The 15,667-nt window shown below is 41.2% G+C and overlaps 1 protein-coding gene across 5 annotated transcripts in view; it reads left to right on the top strand.

Annotated features, from left to right (window-relative positions):
* Positions 1 to 15,667, top strand: part of LOC115109442 (peptidyl-prolyl cis-trans isomerase FKBP8-like) — a 52,154-nt gene that overhangs the window by 32,850 nt on the left and 3,637 nt on the right. For all 5 annotated transcript variants that reach the window (XM_065009759.1, XM_029634337.2, XM_029634335.2 and 2 more), the window contains 3 exons: positions 11,865 to 12,082; positions 14,256 to 14,440; positions 14,649 to 14,726. In XM_065009759.1, coding sequence (XP_064865831.1) covers positions 11,865 to 12,082; positions 14,256 to 14,440; positions 14,649 to 14,726 — 481 coding nt within the window. The remainder of the gene's footprint in view (positions 1 to 11,864; positions 12,083 to 14,255; positions 14,441 to 14,648; positions 14,727 to 15,667) is intronic.

Genomic DNA, 15,667 nt, shown 5'->3' with positions numbered 1-15,667 from the left:
CATTCTCTTGAGTATGTCCTTGTGAGGACGAGTGTGGAGAACGCATAAAACACTACATTTGAGAAGCACTCACACTCCCTTACTGTATTACCTCGTGCTGCATCTCTCCGTTCACTGAACCTTCTTCCAGCCTGGACAATGGCAACAATAGACAAAACAAGATATACACAAGCAAACATTTTATTAAAAAATTATCAGCTAGATATACAGTATGTGAATCGTTGTAATTTAGCCAGCCAGCTAACTAGTTAAACAGGAAAAATTGACCTAAAACTAATGTTATGCAAGGTACAGTAAATGTCAATTCTTCGTTGGTAGCGAGCTAACAATCCTTTGTGGCCAGCTAGCTAGCCCAATTGACTTACCCATCCAATAATGAACCTTCCTTCTTGCCATTGTCCTGGCTATAGAGACGAAACAAGATACAAAGCAAAGGTTTTACTTCATAACGATGTGAATCGTAACATTGTCATTCATTCATCTGGTTAGCTACAATGAATTCCATTTTATTTTTGTGTCAAATCACCAATTGGTAACCCATCCCCGATGGGATTAATTGACAAACAAACATTACAATAATTTACTGTGATAATTAAGATAATTATTTTTCCTGTGTTCTCTGCAGTGCAAATAAATTGTAAATAAACTTATCCAAACAATAATTTAAATTCAGAAAAAATAAAATGAAGGCATTTGAACCCAATCTGGCACAAAGAAGATTCATGTGGGAGACAGGTCTATATACAGTTGCGGCCAAAAGTTGAGAATGACACAAATATTAATTTTCACAAAGTCTGCTGCCTCAGTTTGTATGATGGCAATTAGCATATACTCCAGAATGTTATGAAGAGTGATCAGATGAATTGCAAAGTCCCTCTATGCCATGCAAATGAACTGAATCCCCAAAAAACATTAACTGCATTTCAGCCCTGCCACAAAAGGACCAGCTGACATGTCAGTGATTCTCTCGTTAACACAGGTGTGACTGTTAACGAGGACAAGGCTGGAGATTACCGTCATATGCTGATTGAGTTCGAATAAGAGACTGGAAGCTTCAAAAGGAGGGCGGTGCCAGGAATCATTGTTCTTCCTCTGTCAGTCATGGTTACCTGCAAGGAAACACGTGCCGTCATCATTGCTTTGCACAAAAAGGGCTTCACAGGCAAGGATATTGCTGCCAATAAGATTGTACTGAAATCAACCATTTATCGGATGCTCAAGAACTTTAAGGAGAGGGGTTAAATTGTTGTGAAGAAGGCTTCAAGGTGCTTCAAGGTTGATTCAGCTGCGGGATTGGGGCACCACCAGTACAGGGCTTGCTCAGGAATGGCAGCAGGCGGGTGTGAGTGCATCTGCACACACAGTGAGGCGAAGACTTTTGGAGGATGGCCTGGTGTCAAGGGCAACAAAGAAGCCACTTCTCTCCATGAAAAACATCAGGGACAGACTGATATTCTGCAAAAGGTACAGTGATTGGACTGCTGAGGACTGGGGTAAAGTCATTTTCTCTGATGAATCCCCTTTCCGATTGTTTGGGGAATCCGGAAAAAAGCTTGTCTGGAGAAGACAAGGTGAGCGCTACCATCAGTCCTGTGTCATGCCAACAGTAAAGCGTCCTGAGACCATTCATGTGTGGGGTTGCTTCTCAGCCAAGGGAGTGGGCTCACTCAAAATTTTGCCTAAGAACACAGCCATGAATAAAGAATGGTACCAACACATGCTCCGAGAACATCTTCTCCCAACCATCCAGGAACAGTTTGGTGACGAACAATGCCTTTTCCAGCATGATGGAGCACCTTGCCATAAGGCAAAGTGATAACTAAGTGGCTCGGAAAACAAAACATCAATATGGCCAGGAAACTCCCCAGACCTTAATCCCATTGAGAACTTGTGGTCAATCCTCAAGAGGCGGGTAGACAAACAAAAACGCACAAATTCTGACAAACTCCAAGCATTGATTACGCAAGAATGGGCTGCCATCAGTCAGGATGTGGCCCAGAAGTTAATTGACAGCAGCTACTGTAGATTGACAGGGCGGATTACAGAGGTCTTGAAAAAGAAGGGTCAACACTGCAAATATTGACTCTGCATCAACTTCATGTAATTGTCAAAAGCCCTTGACACTTATGAAATGCTTATAATTATACTTCAGTATTCCTGTTACACCTGACAAAAATATCTAAAGACAATGAAGCAGCAAACTTTGTGGAAATTAATATTTGTCATTCTCAACCACGACTGTACACACGTCCCTGTAAGGTTCTGCTTTTCTTTGTCAACCTTGTGTTTTTATTCTTTGTGTTCTTGAACGTAGCCCCGTCTTTCATTTTTGTTCATTGATTTCACCTGTGTTCGTTTCTCAGCTGGTCTCATCAGCTCCCTATTTAGTTCAGTTCTTTCTGTTTGTATGGTTTTACCATTGCCTGTGACCACGATTCCTGCTTCCGAAGGCTTAAAGAAACATCTGCCGCACTCTGCGTGTGAATCAATACCTTTTTCTCCATGAGTATTCATTAGTGTCATTTGTCAGAAGCAAATTTTTATAATTAATTATAGGTAGCCCTTTATTTTATTCCAGGCTTTATCGAAATATTCCACAAATGGAAATACACAATGGACAAAACAATTTCAGATTATTTTCATCGCTCAGCCACAATGCCAGGGTATATCTGGTGTGCTTTCTGTAATAAGAGCAAGCGTATATCATAGTAAAAAGGGAAATAGAGGATCAAATTAGTTTAATACTCAATTTCTTTGAGGACACAATAGTTAGTCTTTCCTCTTCCGTTTCACCACATACTGCCTGTTTCAATATGCAGGGGTAATATCCCAGATGTTACCTGTGCACTTGGCGATCTCTTGCATTTTGATAGGTTATACATAATATACAGTGCATTCGGAAAGTATTCAGACCTCTTTAATTTTTCCACATTTTGTTACAGTACAGCTTTATTCGAAAATGTATTTTTCCCTTATCAATCTACACACAATACTCCATAATGACAAAGCGAAAACAGGTTTTTGGAAAATGTACATAAGTATTCAGACCCTTTCCTATGAGACTCAACATTGAGCTCAGGTGCATCCTGTTTCCATTGATCATTGAGATGTTTCTACAACTTGGAGTCCACCTGTGGTAAATACAATTGATTGGAGATTATTTGGAAAGGCACACCTGTCTATGTAATGTTCCACTGTTGACAGTGCATGTCACGGGAAAAAAACAAAACATGAGGTCGAAGGAATAGTCTGTAGAGCTCCGAGACAGGATTGTGTTGATACACAGATCTGGGGAAGGGTATCAAAACATTTCTACAGCATTAAAATTGTCCCCAAGAACACAGTGGTCTCCATCATTCTTAAATGGAAGAAGTTTGGAACTCCCAAGACTCCTCCCATAGCTGACCGCCCGGCCAAACTGAGCAATCGGGAGAGAAGGGCATTGGTAAGAGATGACCAAGAAACTGATGGTCAATGACAGCACATCAGAGTTCCTCTGTGGAGATGGGAGAATCTTCCAGAAGGACAACCGTCTCTGCAGCACTCCATCAATCAACCCTTTATGGAAGCCACTCCTCAGTAAAAAGCACATTACAGCCCACTTGGAGTTGGGCAAAAGGCACCTAAAGGACTCAGACCAAGATTCTTTGGTCTGATGAAACCAAGAGTTAACTCTTTGGCCTGAATGCCAAGCATCATGTCTGGAGGAAACTGGGCACCATCCCTACGGTGAAGCATATTGTTGGCAGCCTCATGCTGCGGGGATGTTTTTCAGTAGCATGGACTTGGAGACTAGTCAGGATCGAGGGAAAAGATGAACAGAGCAAAATACAAAGAGATCCTTGATGAAAACCTGCTCCAGAGTGCTCAGGACTCAGATTGGGGCAAAGGTTCACCTTCCAACAGGACAACAACCCTACGCACACAGCCAAGACAACACAGGAGTGGCTTCAGGACAAGTTTCTGAATGTCCTTTAGTGGCCCAGACAGAACCCATCTCTGGAGAGGCCTGAAAATAGCTGTGCAGTGACGCTCCCCATCCAACCTGACAGAGCTTGAGGGGATCTGCAGAGAAGAATGGGAGAAACTCCCCAAATACAGGTGTTTCAAGCTTGTAGCATCATACCCAAGAAGACTTGAGGCTGCAATTGGTGCCAAAGCTGCTTCAATAAAGTACTGATTAAAAAGTCTCAGAATACTTGTGTAAATGTAATTTCAGTGAAATTAGAAAATAAAAACATTAGCAAAATGTCTAAGTCTGTTTTTGCTTTGTCATTATGGCATATATTGTGTTGATTAATGAGGGGAAAAAACAATTGAATCAATGTTCGAGTAAGGCTGTAACGTAACAAAATGTGGAAAAGTCAAGGCTCTGAATACTTTCCGAATGCACAAACAATTCACCCTTAAACCCAATTTGAGAACCTTTTGTTTGATTAATCTCCTCCACCCATTTTTTTCATATTGCATCAGTGTTTTTTATATCTACAGAAGGTCTACTTTAATTTGGTTTTCGTACAGATGTTCAGTCTGACTGGTATTTTGTGTAATAGGCAAAAATGACCTAAAACCAATGTTATCCAAGTTAGTTGTCAATTCTTTGTGGGTAGCTAGCTAACTGTTCTTTATGGCTATATGGCTAGCTAACAGTAGTAGCTAACCAGTTAGATGAATTGACTTACTATTATGCATACCTACAAATCCCTGCACGTCATCTCCAGCCGATACCTTTGCTAAGAAGTATTATGTCAATTTAAAACGTGCACAAGACAGTTCATTTTGTCACACAACACAAAGCCACAGATGTCAAGTATTTTGAAGGAGCATGCAATTGGCATGTTGACTGCAGGAATGTCCACCAGAGCGGATGCCAGATAATTTAATGTTATTTTCTCTACCATAAGCCTCTTCCAATGACATTTTAGAGAATTTATGTCCAACAGGCCTCACAACATGTATGGCATTGTGTGGACAAGCAGTTTGCTGATGTCAACGTTGTGAACAGAGAGCCCCAAGGTGGTGGTGGGGTTATGGTATTGGCAGGCATAAGCTATGGACAATGAACACAATTGCATTTTATTGATGGCAATTTGAATGCACAGAGATACGAGATCCTAAGGCCCATTGCCGTGCCATTCTTTTGCCATTCTGTTGCCATCACCTCATGTTTCAGCATGATAATGCACGGCCCCATGTTGCAAGGATCTGTACACAATTCCTGGAAGCTGAAAATGTCACAGTTCTTCCATAGCCTGCATACTCACCAGACATGTCTCCCATTGAGCATTTTTGTACATGACCCTAAGCATGATGGGATGTTAATCACTTAATTAACTCAGGAACCGCACCTGCTTTTAACATACTTTGTATCCCTCATTTACTCCGGTGTTTCCTTTATTTTGGCAGTTACCTGAACATCTACATATGCTAAATATGAATATTCCACTACAGGGATGGGCACCTCCAGTCCTAGGGGACCTGATTGGTCTCACACTTTTGCCCCCAGCCCCAGCTAACACATCTGACTCCAATAATCAACTAATCATGATCTATAGTTTAGAATGCAATTAGTTTAAATCAGCTGTGTTGGCTAGGGATGGGGAAAAAGTGTAACACCACTCCGGCCACCGAGGACTGGAGTTGCCCATTCCTGTTCTACGAGCAAGTCACCATCACTAATGGTGGAGTCTGACTTCTAAGGTTATTTCCTCTTTTGTCTACTCATCCAAAGCCTAAACTGATACACATCTTTGAATGCCTCTACTTCCTCCAGTCCCAAGGGATCCATCTCATGTTTCCAAGGCCATAGCTCATCTGCTACATGCTCCTGCATCATGTAACACTGGATGTAGTCCCTTGGGAGAAGAGGTGAAATGGTAACCCAATTCCACCTGACGACACAGGCACAGTGATCGTGCTCCCCCGCTCAGACATTGCATGCATCACCAATGGTTGCGTGCCACGTCATCGACTGTGTCATCAACTGATGATTGCTATAACATAATGATGTGGTTAGCTGAAACATAAAATACCTATCCACGCATTGTAAGATCTGGCATGCGTCAGCAATGCCTGGGCAGAGGAACGCGCCCAAAGACCGGTGCTTTACTAATTATGTTAAACAGACACATTGTGTTATTGACACAACCAATTTGAATAATTCATGATCTGACACACCACAGTGCTATCACCTTGCAATACAACTACCAGTACCAGACCTTGCTATGACAACTGGACGGGTATCAGATTTAATTTAAAATCTCTACTTTCTAGAACTGAATTTATAACGTGATCCGATTGGCTTGTTTCTTTCTCCTTTTAAAGTGAATTGAGTTTTACAACTTTATTTTGGCATATGACCTTGACATACTTAAGACCCTAGAAATCAGAATTGCACCTTCCAATTATGCCTCTATATTGAATGAGGGATGATAATAAGACAGGGCTTACCACTTTCACTATAATTAAGCAAGGGGTGTGCACTGTACCATCTAGATGTTGACATATGGTGTGGGAATTGTGGAGCTCTCCTCCCAACTCCCGAATTCAAGTCAACCTACTGCTCCCTCTGCTAAACGTAATCAATTAAGTGAGCCCATGTCGTGCTATATGGTCACAGGTATCAACTGCAGAACCAATTTAACTTTCCTTCTGAGTGACTCTTGCGTAAACTGAAGGCATCAGTAATTTACAGGTGTAACTCACAGGTGGACCAGATTACATTTCTTGCCAGTTTGGAGGGATTGGAATACCCTCCCAAGTTCACAAATCCTAGGGCTTGTGGTGACTTAGATATTAAACTTTAATTCACTGTAATAACACTGCCTTGGGATAGAACAGCTGTCAAGTGTGAACCGACAGGAATATATATATACAGTACCAGTCAAAAGTTTGGACACACCAACTCCTTCAAGGGGTTTTCTTTATTTTTACATTGTAGAATAATAGTGAATACATCAAAACTATTAAATAACACATATGGAATCATGTAGTAACAATTAACTCATTAGGAATTTGGGGAACCACAGCAGAAGTTCTTTACCGAGTTACTATCTTCCGACGTAAAATCTAAATATTCATAAATATCTCTTACATCAATAACAGACAATTATTAATTATTACCTCATCAGTCTCATTCTGAATGTCACAATGTCAATGGATCCGCAAGAACCCTAGCCCTTTTGAACATTCAGTACTTCACAAATTGATTTAATCATTTATTTATTAACTAACTAAATAATAACACAGAATACCATACACACTTACATGAGATAAAAGTCCCTAGTGGACTGACACGATATGACGGCTTGTTACACAATGGAAAGGGGGTGGGGAAAGATAAAGAGTGGGAGAGACAAAAATAATGGAGTTGTCATACATACATACATTTGGAAACTATGCTCGCCGTTTTATGAATACTTTGCACATGAACGGCCGCTCATTTGGAAAAGAAATGCAATGTATATATTTACGCATAGATGTCTTTGTCGTCTCTCTGTTGAACTTGATGGTTCTATGGGAAGGGGTTTGATGTAAGTCTCTGGTTGCCCACCTAAGGTCACAATGACCTTCTTAGTAGGCCTCTTTGTCTTGGAGTGTTCTTACAATGGATACTTCAGGTGTACCACACGGTGGTGAGAGGAATCTGTTCTTTCCTCCCATCTTTTTGGTCAATTGCTCTAGACTACTTTACATACCCAGCTGCAGACTGAGTGTTTGGTCTAGTCTTCAAATTCTTCACTCATCGAGAGTTTCAGAGGGTCTTACCATTTTCTGGTCTTGTAGTTTTAACCATTTCAATGTGTGGACCACATCCTCACATTCTCTGGACTGTATTTCAATTCTCAGAGTCCTTTAAAGCACTCTGGCCTTGGAGGGCTGTTCCATCATGTGGAAACTAACTCTGACCTCCTTAGTTAGTGTGCAACAGACATGAAAAACCATTATCTTATTAGAAGACTAAACTCAAGTTTCTATCTTTTCAAACATAGTTTCATCGTTCTTCATATTGCATTATCATCATATTGGGTGGAAACTTTACGGCTAGAATGTGTTTCCTTCCTCAGTTACAGTATTTCCGTTATAGTCTTGCTGATAATTTTTACATCACAAAATAGACATTCATTTTCCATATTCCATCCCTCATCATTCCCAAAATTTGGATGTTGAAATATATTGTCCAGTGACCGTTGTTTAAGTGTTGGCGGCGAAGTCTCTCTGTGTAACAAAGGGATTTTTTTACTTTTTAATACTGCAGGGCAAGAGAGAGAAAGTTTACGACCAGCATTAAGTCATAAAACCGTCCCAACTCCCCACTTCCTCCCTCGTGGGAGAGAGGGGGGAGTCTGGCTATCTGTCAGCCCTGTGCCGAGCTGATCTGGCGCCTATGATCCTCACCAAGGAAAGAGAGTCATGACTCCAGAGAACGCGTTTCCACTGCTCCAGAGTCCAATGGCGTTGAGCTTTACACCACTCCAGCCGACCCTTGTCATTGTGCATGGTGAACTTAGGCTTGTGTGCGGCTGTTCGGCCATGGAAACCCATATGCTGAAGCTCCGACGAACTGTTGTTGTGCTGACATTGCTTCCAGAGCCAGTTTGGAACTCGGTAGTGAGTGTTGCAACCGAAGACAGACGACTTTTACGCGCTACGTGCTTCACCACTTGGCGGTCCTATTCTGTGAGCTTGTGTGGCCTACCACTTCGTGGCTGAGCCGTTGTTGCTCCTAGACATTTCCACTTCACAATAACAGCACTTACAGTTGACCAGGGCAGCTCTAGCAGGGCAGAAATGTACGAACTGACTTGTTGGAAAGGTGGCATCCTATGACGGTGCCACGTTGAAAGTCACTGAGCTCTTCAGTAAAGCCATTCAACTGCCAATGTTTGTCTATGGAGATTGCATGGTTGTGTGCTCGATTGTATACACCTGTAAGTAAAAGGTGTTGCTGAAATAGCCAAATCAACTCATTTGAAGAGGTGTCCACATACTTGTGTGTGTGTATATATATATATATATATATACATATACACACCATACACATATACATACAGTTGAAGTCGGAGGTTTACATACACTTAGGTTGGAGTCATTAAAACTCGCTTTTCAACCACTCCACAAATTTCTTGTTAAAAAACCAAATCATTTTGGCAAGTCGGTTAGGACATCTACTTTGTGCATGACACAATACATTTTTCCAACAATTGTTTACAGACAGATTATTTAACTTATAATTCACTGTATCACAATTTCAGTGGGTCAGAAGTTTACATACACTAAGTTGACTGTGCCTTTAAACAGCTTTGAAAATTCCAGAAAATTACGTCTTTAGAAGCTTCTGATAAGCTAATTGACATCATTTGAGTCAATTGCAGGTGTACCTGTGGATGTATTTCAAGGCCTACCTTCAATCTCAGTGCCTCTTTACTTGACATCATGGGAAAATCAAAAGAAATCAAAAGACCTCAGAAAACAAATTGTAGACCTCCACAAGTCTGGTTCATCCTTGGGAGCTATTTCCAAATGCCTGAAGGTACCATGTTCATCTGTACAAACAATAGTACGCAAGTATTAACACCATGGGACCATGCAGCCGTCATACTGCTCAGGAAGGAGACGCGTTATGTCTCCTAGAGATGAACGCACTTTGGTGCGAAAAGTGCAAATCAATCCCAGAACAACAGCAAAGGACCTTGTGAAGATGCTGGAGGGAACGGATACAAATGTAACTATATCCACAGTCAAATGTGTCCTATATCGACATAACCTGAAAGGCTGCTCAGCAAGGAAGAAGCCACTGCTCCAAAACCGCCATAAAAAGCCAGACTACGGTTTGCAACTGCACATGGGGACAAAGATCATACTTTTTGGAGAAATGTCCTCTGGTCTGATGAAACAAAAATAGAACTGTTTGGCCACAATGTCCATCGTTATTTTTGGTGGAAAAAGGGGAACGCTTGCAAGCCAAAGAACACCATCCCAACCGTGAAGCACGGCGGTGCAGCATCATGCTGGGTGGGTGCTTTGTTGCAGGAGGGACTGGTCCACTTCACAAAATAGATGGCATCATGAGGCAGGAAAATTATCAACATCTCAAGACATCAGTCAGGAAGTTAAATCTTGGTCGCAAATGGGTCTTCCAAATGGGCAATGACCCCAAGCATACTTCCAAAGTTGTGGCAAAATAGCTTAAGGACAACAAAGTCAAGGTATTAAGTGTGGCCATCATAAAGCTCTGACCTCAAACCTATAGAACATTTGTGGGCAGAACTGAAAAAGTGTGTGCGAGCAAGGAGGCCTACAAGCCTGACTCAGTTACACTAGCTCTGTCAGGAGGAATGGGCCAAAAGTCACCCAACTTATTGTTGGAAGCTAGTGGAAGGCTACCCGAAACGTTTGACCCAAGTCAAAGAATTTAAAGGCAATGCTACCAAATACTAATTGAGTGTATGTAAACTTCTGACCCACTGGGAATGTGATGAAAGAAATGACAGCTGAAATAAATCATTCTCTCTACTATTATTCTGACATTTCACATTCTTAAAATAAAGGGGTTATCCTAACGGACCCAATATGAGGAATTTTTACTTGGATTAAATGTCAGGAATTGTGAAACTGAGTTTAAATGTATTTGGCTAAGGTGTATGTAAACTTTGTGTGTGTGTGTGTGTGTACACAAACACACACACACACAGTACCAATCAAAAGTTTGGATACACCTACTCATTCCAGGGTTACCTCTGCTGCAGAGGAAAAGTTCATTACAGTTACCAGCCCCAGAAATTGAAGCCCAAATAAATGCTTCACAGAGTTCAAGTAACAAACACATCTCAACATCAACTGATCAGAGGAGACTGCGTGAATCAGGCCTTCATGGTCGATTGCTGCAAAGAAACCACTATTAAAGGACACCAAGGAAGTGTGATGGTGTGGGGGTGCTTTGCTGATTACACTGTCTGTGATTTATTTAGAAATCAAGGCACACGGAACCAGCATGGCTACCATAGCATTCTGCAGCGTTACCCCATCCCATCTGGTTTGCGCTTAGTGGGACCATCATTTGTTTTTCAACAGGATAATGACCCAACACACCTCCAGGCTGTGTAAGGGCTATTTGACCAAGACAAAGAGTGATGGAGTGTGGCATCAGATGACCTGTCCTCCACAATCACCCTACCTCAAACCAATTGAGATGTCTTGGGATGAGTTGGACCGCAGAGTGAAGGAAAAGCAGACAACAAGTGGGAACTTCAAGACTGTTGGAAAAGCATTCCAGGTGAAGCTGGTTGAGAGAATGCCAAGCATGCCAAGATTATGCAAAGCTGTCATCAAGGCAAAGGGTGGCTACTTTGAAGAATCTAAAATATATTTGGATTTGTTTAACACTTTTTTTGGTTACTACATGATTCCATATGTGTTATTTCATTGTTTTGATGTCTTCACTATTATTCTACAATGTAGAATAGTAAAAATAAAGAAAAACTTTTGACTGGTGCTCTACCTAGCTATTTATCTAGCTTAGATCACAGTGCCAGTTCCCTGTCGATCAGATAGCAGATATTGGTTGTCTTCTAATACATATTGCAGGTGAAGTCACATCAATATACTGTCCAATCAAACAAGATGTAACCGAAACAACTTAAAACTTAGTTGTGGTATTGGAAAATGACTGGCACATGGGTACTGACTTCAGACAACCATTCTGGTGATGTCAACAACATCAGTGATATGATATGCACTGACCCAGCATATTTACACACAATCAAAGTGAGATGTTGATGCAGATATTTAGGCTATCCATCCCTATTGCTCCGGTCTGGGTGTGATTAAAGGTTTGTGTATGTGTGTGTATTTGTTTTTGGCAGGGAGACAGATATTCCAGCCTGGGCCCCCTTACTCTACCAGCTGCAGCTCCTGGACATCAGAGAGAAGCCCGACCCTCTGATTCTCCCCATTTCGGACCGTATGCGCATCGGAAACCAGAAACGAGAGCGTGGGAACTTCCACTTCCAGAGGGAGGAGTACAGCATGGCTGCCAGGGCCTACTGGATGGCTCTTGATGTCCTTACTACACATACTAGAGGTAATCCTTTCTTTCAACACGTGTGTCATGCTACTCACGCACAGGGCCACGTGCCCCCTCAGATTTGTCTTGTTAATAAATAAATACACTTTTTTTCTGTAATACTACTAGCCATCTACAGATGTAGGATCTTAATTTGAGCCAGTTTGCTAAATCAAGAAAATAATCCTGTGGGAATATGAAATGTGAATTATTATATGGATTATAATGAATGGACATTTTTGTAGGGTTTGATACATTTTTCGTAAGGGAAAATCAAATGTAATTTCAAATTGGAAATTACAAACTTCAGAAGACTTTTTAAACCTCATATACACTACACATTTAAAAAATGTCATGCATTGCAGGAAGGTTCTCCTGCAACAGGGTGATCAGATGAAGTTCCTACATCTGTAGCAATTTTATGAAGTTTGCTTTAGCTAGCCGAGATAGGTTTCCAATCCCTCAACCTCATAACTAGCTACCAAAAAAGACATTTCAGGATATCAATCAAGTTAGAGTAGCTAGCTTGTTTAACTATCTTAGCCGGCATGCCTGCTGGCAAAGTTGGTAGACTTTAGAAAAGCAAACAATTACCAAATGTACTGAATAAGACTCACATTTTTTACAGATGCAGAGAAGCATATTTTTTAATTTTTTAAAATATACACATTTTAGTATATAATTAACCATAATGATTATGCCTCTAGATTGCAGGTAAAAGCTATTTCAGGTGTTTGAAAAATGATAAATTCTGCAACTTCCGTCCCACCCCCAGCCATCCTCACATACTTTGTGCCCCCTCAGATTTTCGGGTCGCCCGACGCCCTGCGCACGCACACAGCTTTTAGTTAACTAGCACACTTCAGAAAAATACAGTGTCCACATTTCCAGCAGCCAATTGCCTGATAGTCTCTTCATGGATTACTGGTCGTCCATCTCAGAATTAATCATGCTATCATAATGAGGAGCATATCCAGCAGAGGTCACTGTCATGAGAAATGTTATTGTTGATTCTTAATCAAACCTAATAAACGTTCATGTTAATTCAAGGTCCTTAATAATGTTCATTGCTGGAAAGGCAGGGTGGACCCAAGAGAGACATTCGACAGAAATTAGTCAGTGAGGAGAAGAGTGTGGGCTGCATCTAAATGTATCAATGATGATAGGCCAATGGCTACATTTTACTCAGCACTTAACAAGAAATGAATATATTCAATGAAAAAAGACTGCGAATTTAGCAGGTTAGCATTTTTTTGTCCTGAATCTTATTCTGGAGGCAGCTCTGCAGATTGTGGCTGCGCCAGCAAATGACCAAAGTCATAAAATCCCATTTTAAATCGAACCCTAACCTTAACCACACGGATAACCCTAACCACACTGATAACCCAAACCTTAAATTAAGACCAAAAAAGCACATTTATGTTTTCATAAATTTTTACAATGTAGCCAATTTCGACTTTGCAGCTGGCCCATCTAGCTGAAACCACTCATTCTGCCTCCAGGGCAAGATTCATGACAATGCTTGAAGTTATCAAATGTGGTAATGCAACAGAATACTGAGAAATGTAATACATGGTGAAAAAAACTCCATCATTGAATATCTGCATTAGAATTATCACTGAATATCCCAACAGATATAGGTTTCTCTCCCCCCTGTACGTGTAGAAGTAGAACAAATATATATATAAGTAGAACTTGCATAAAAACACTGATTTACATCTCTCGTGATCATTCACACTTAAATACACAATGGCAATGCACCAAACTTTGGATTATGATGACTTCTTCCTGGATTTTAGTGGGATGAATTAACTTTACCGTCTCTATAATATACTGTAAATCCTTGAATAACTGCTCCTTCCTCCCAATCTAATCCTAACATAGCTCTGCTAACAACGATCCTTCACAGATCTTAGACTAAAAACTCTCACTTCAGCTGTAACAGAGAGACTTCCAAAATCACAGGAGTGTCAAAGCGCGTCCATAATGGCGCTAACAATGGATTTTTACTGAGGCAAACAAACACACAGATGTCCTTACAGTACATCAAATACCCAAAGTCTCTCCTCCCTTTAGTTCCTGTGAGTGTATAATTCTCCCTAACACCCAAAGACTGGGGCTCCAAGTACATATACATGACAATAGCCCAGGTGTGAGGCTTTGTGGCCTGTGCCCCCCCCCCCCCCCGTAGATGGTAGTAGTGATGTGTTGTTGGAGGGGGAGGAGGAGGAGGTGCAGGACTACCGGGTGAAGTGTCTGAACAACCTGGCAGCAGCTCAGCTGAAATTGGAGCAGTACGATGACGCACTACACACCAGCCGGGATGTTCTGTCCCTTGATCCACAAAACGTCAAAGCCCTCTTCAGGACAGGAAAGGTGAGGGACACACTGTAACATTACCTGTCCTTCACAAGTCTACGGTGCCTGGGTGGAAGGGGAATTCTATTCTAAAACCATATTCAGACATTTTAGATGGGTGTAAAGATGTACTGCCATTCAACATGTACTACTGAAACATGTACAGTATACAGCTGAAGGATGATTGTTGATTTAGCTGTTCAGATATATTGCAATCTATTTGCAGCTTCTGTCAGACAAGAGCGAGTACCAGGAGGCAATGGAGATACTGAAGAAGGCCCTGAAACTGGAGCCATCCACTAAGGTGAGATAGCCTATTTAAATGAGGTTCTCAACACCTCCACCTCTCCCTCGCCTCTAGACTGCTAGTGAAATCCACCCCCCCACAAACAGATAAAGGGTCAATGTCACTACAGGTCCCTGAAATCATTGCCCAATCAAACACACTCATATGACACTAGGCCAGAGATTCATGATTGTATTTCCATAATATTTTGTAGAACTGCACGCAATACTCAACAAGTTCTTAAACCATGTCTAGAGTAGTGTGACTCACAGTTCACAATAAGTTTACAGAGTTATGTACTATTGCCCAATACTGCCAATATTGAAGTAATGCCAAAAATGAACAACCTTATGGCATGGGTTTGTGTTGTATTTTACAGCACTTAGTGTTGGATTTGCACAATATAGTTCAGAAAAGCAAAGTCAACCAAAGGTATTAGAGCCTAACACTTTGCAGATATCATTGTGTGGTGTTACTTCCATAGCCCCAGTGAAGACCTGTTCTGTCTTGCTCCTAGTGCTGTCTGCTAAACTCTCTACTCAGCCACAAAGATTTAAGACCCTGATGTCACACATTGAGTGATAAAGCAAATCAAAATTTGTATTAATTTAACATGTTTTATTACTTCAGTTAGTTCCAACTCATTATGCTAAACAACTCCAATGCTACCAAAATACAAAGTGTGAATAACAACATTTAGAAACGTGTGCCCTTGTGGGTAGACTTCAGAATATTGTGTGTTTGTTCGTTTTTTTTAACCCATGCTCTGAATGTGTTTTTCTGTGGCCTCAGCCCCACTTGGCCTGACCTACAGTGTGCACTGCTGTCATGGTGAGACAGTCTTGTCTAGACAAAACTCAAATATCTGCTGCTTTGGTAATTACACCCTTGTCTTGATGGAGAATAAAGTAATCTTTCCCTTTAGAGACATGATTTAGGTGTGTGGGTAAGGCATTGAA

Source organism: Oncorhynchus nerka, linkage group LG25 (genome assembly GCF_034236695.1).
Source record: "Oncorhynchus nerka isolate Pitt River linkage group LG25, Oner_Uvic_2.0, whole genome shotgun sequence".
Classification (NCBI taxonomy): Eukaryota; Metazoa; Chordata; class Actinopteri; order Salmoniformes; family Salmonidae; genus Oncorhynchus; species Oncorhynchus nerka.
Note: the sequence above shows the minus strand (reverse complement) of the source record. Positions and strands in the feature narration are given on the sequence as shown.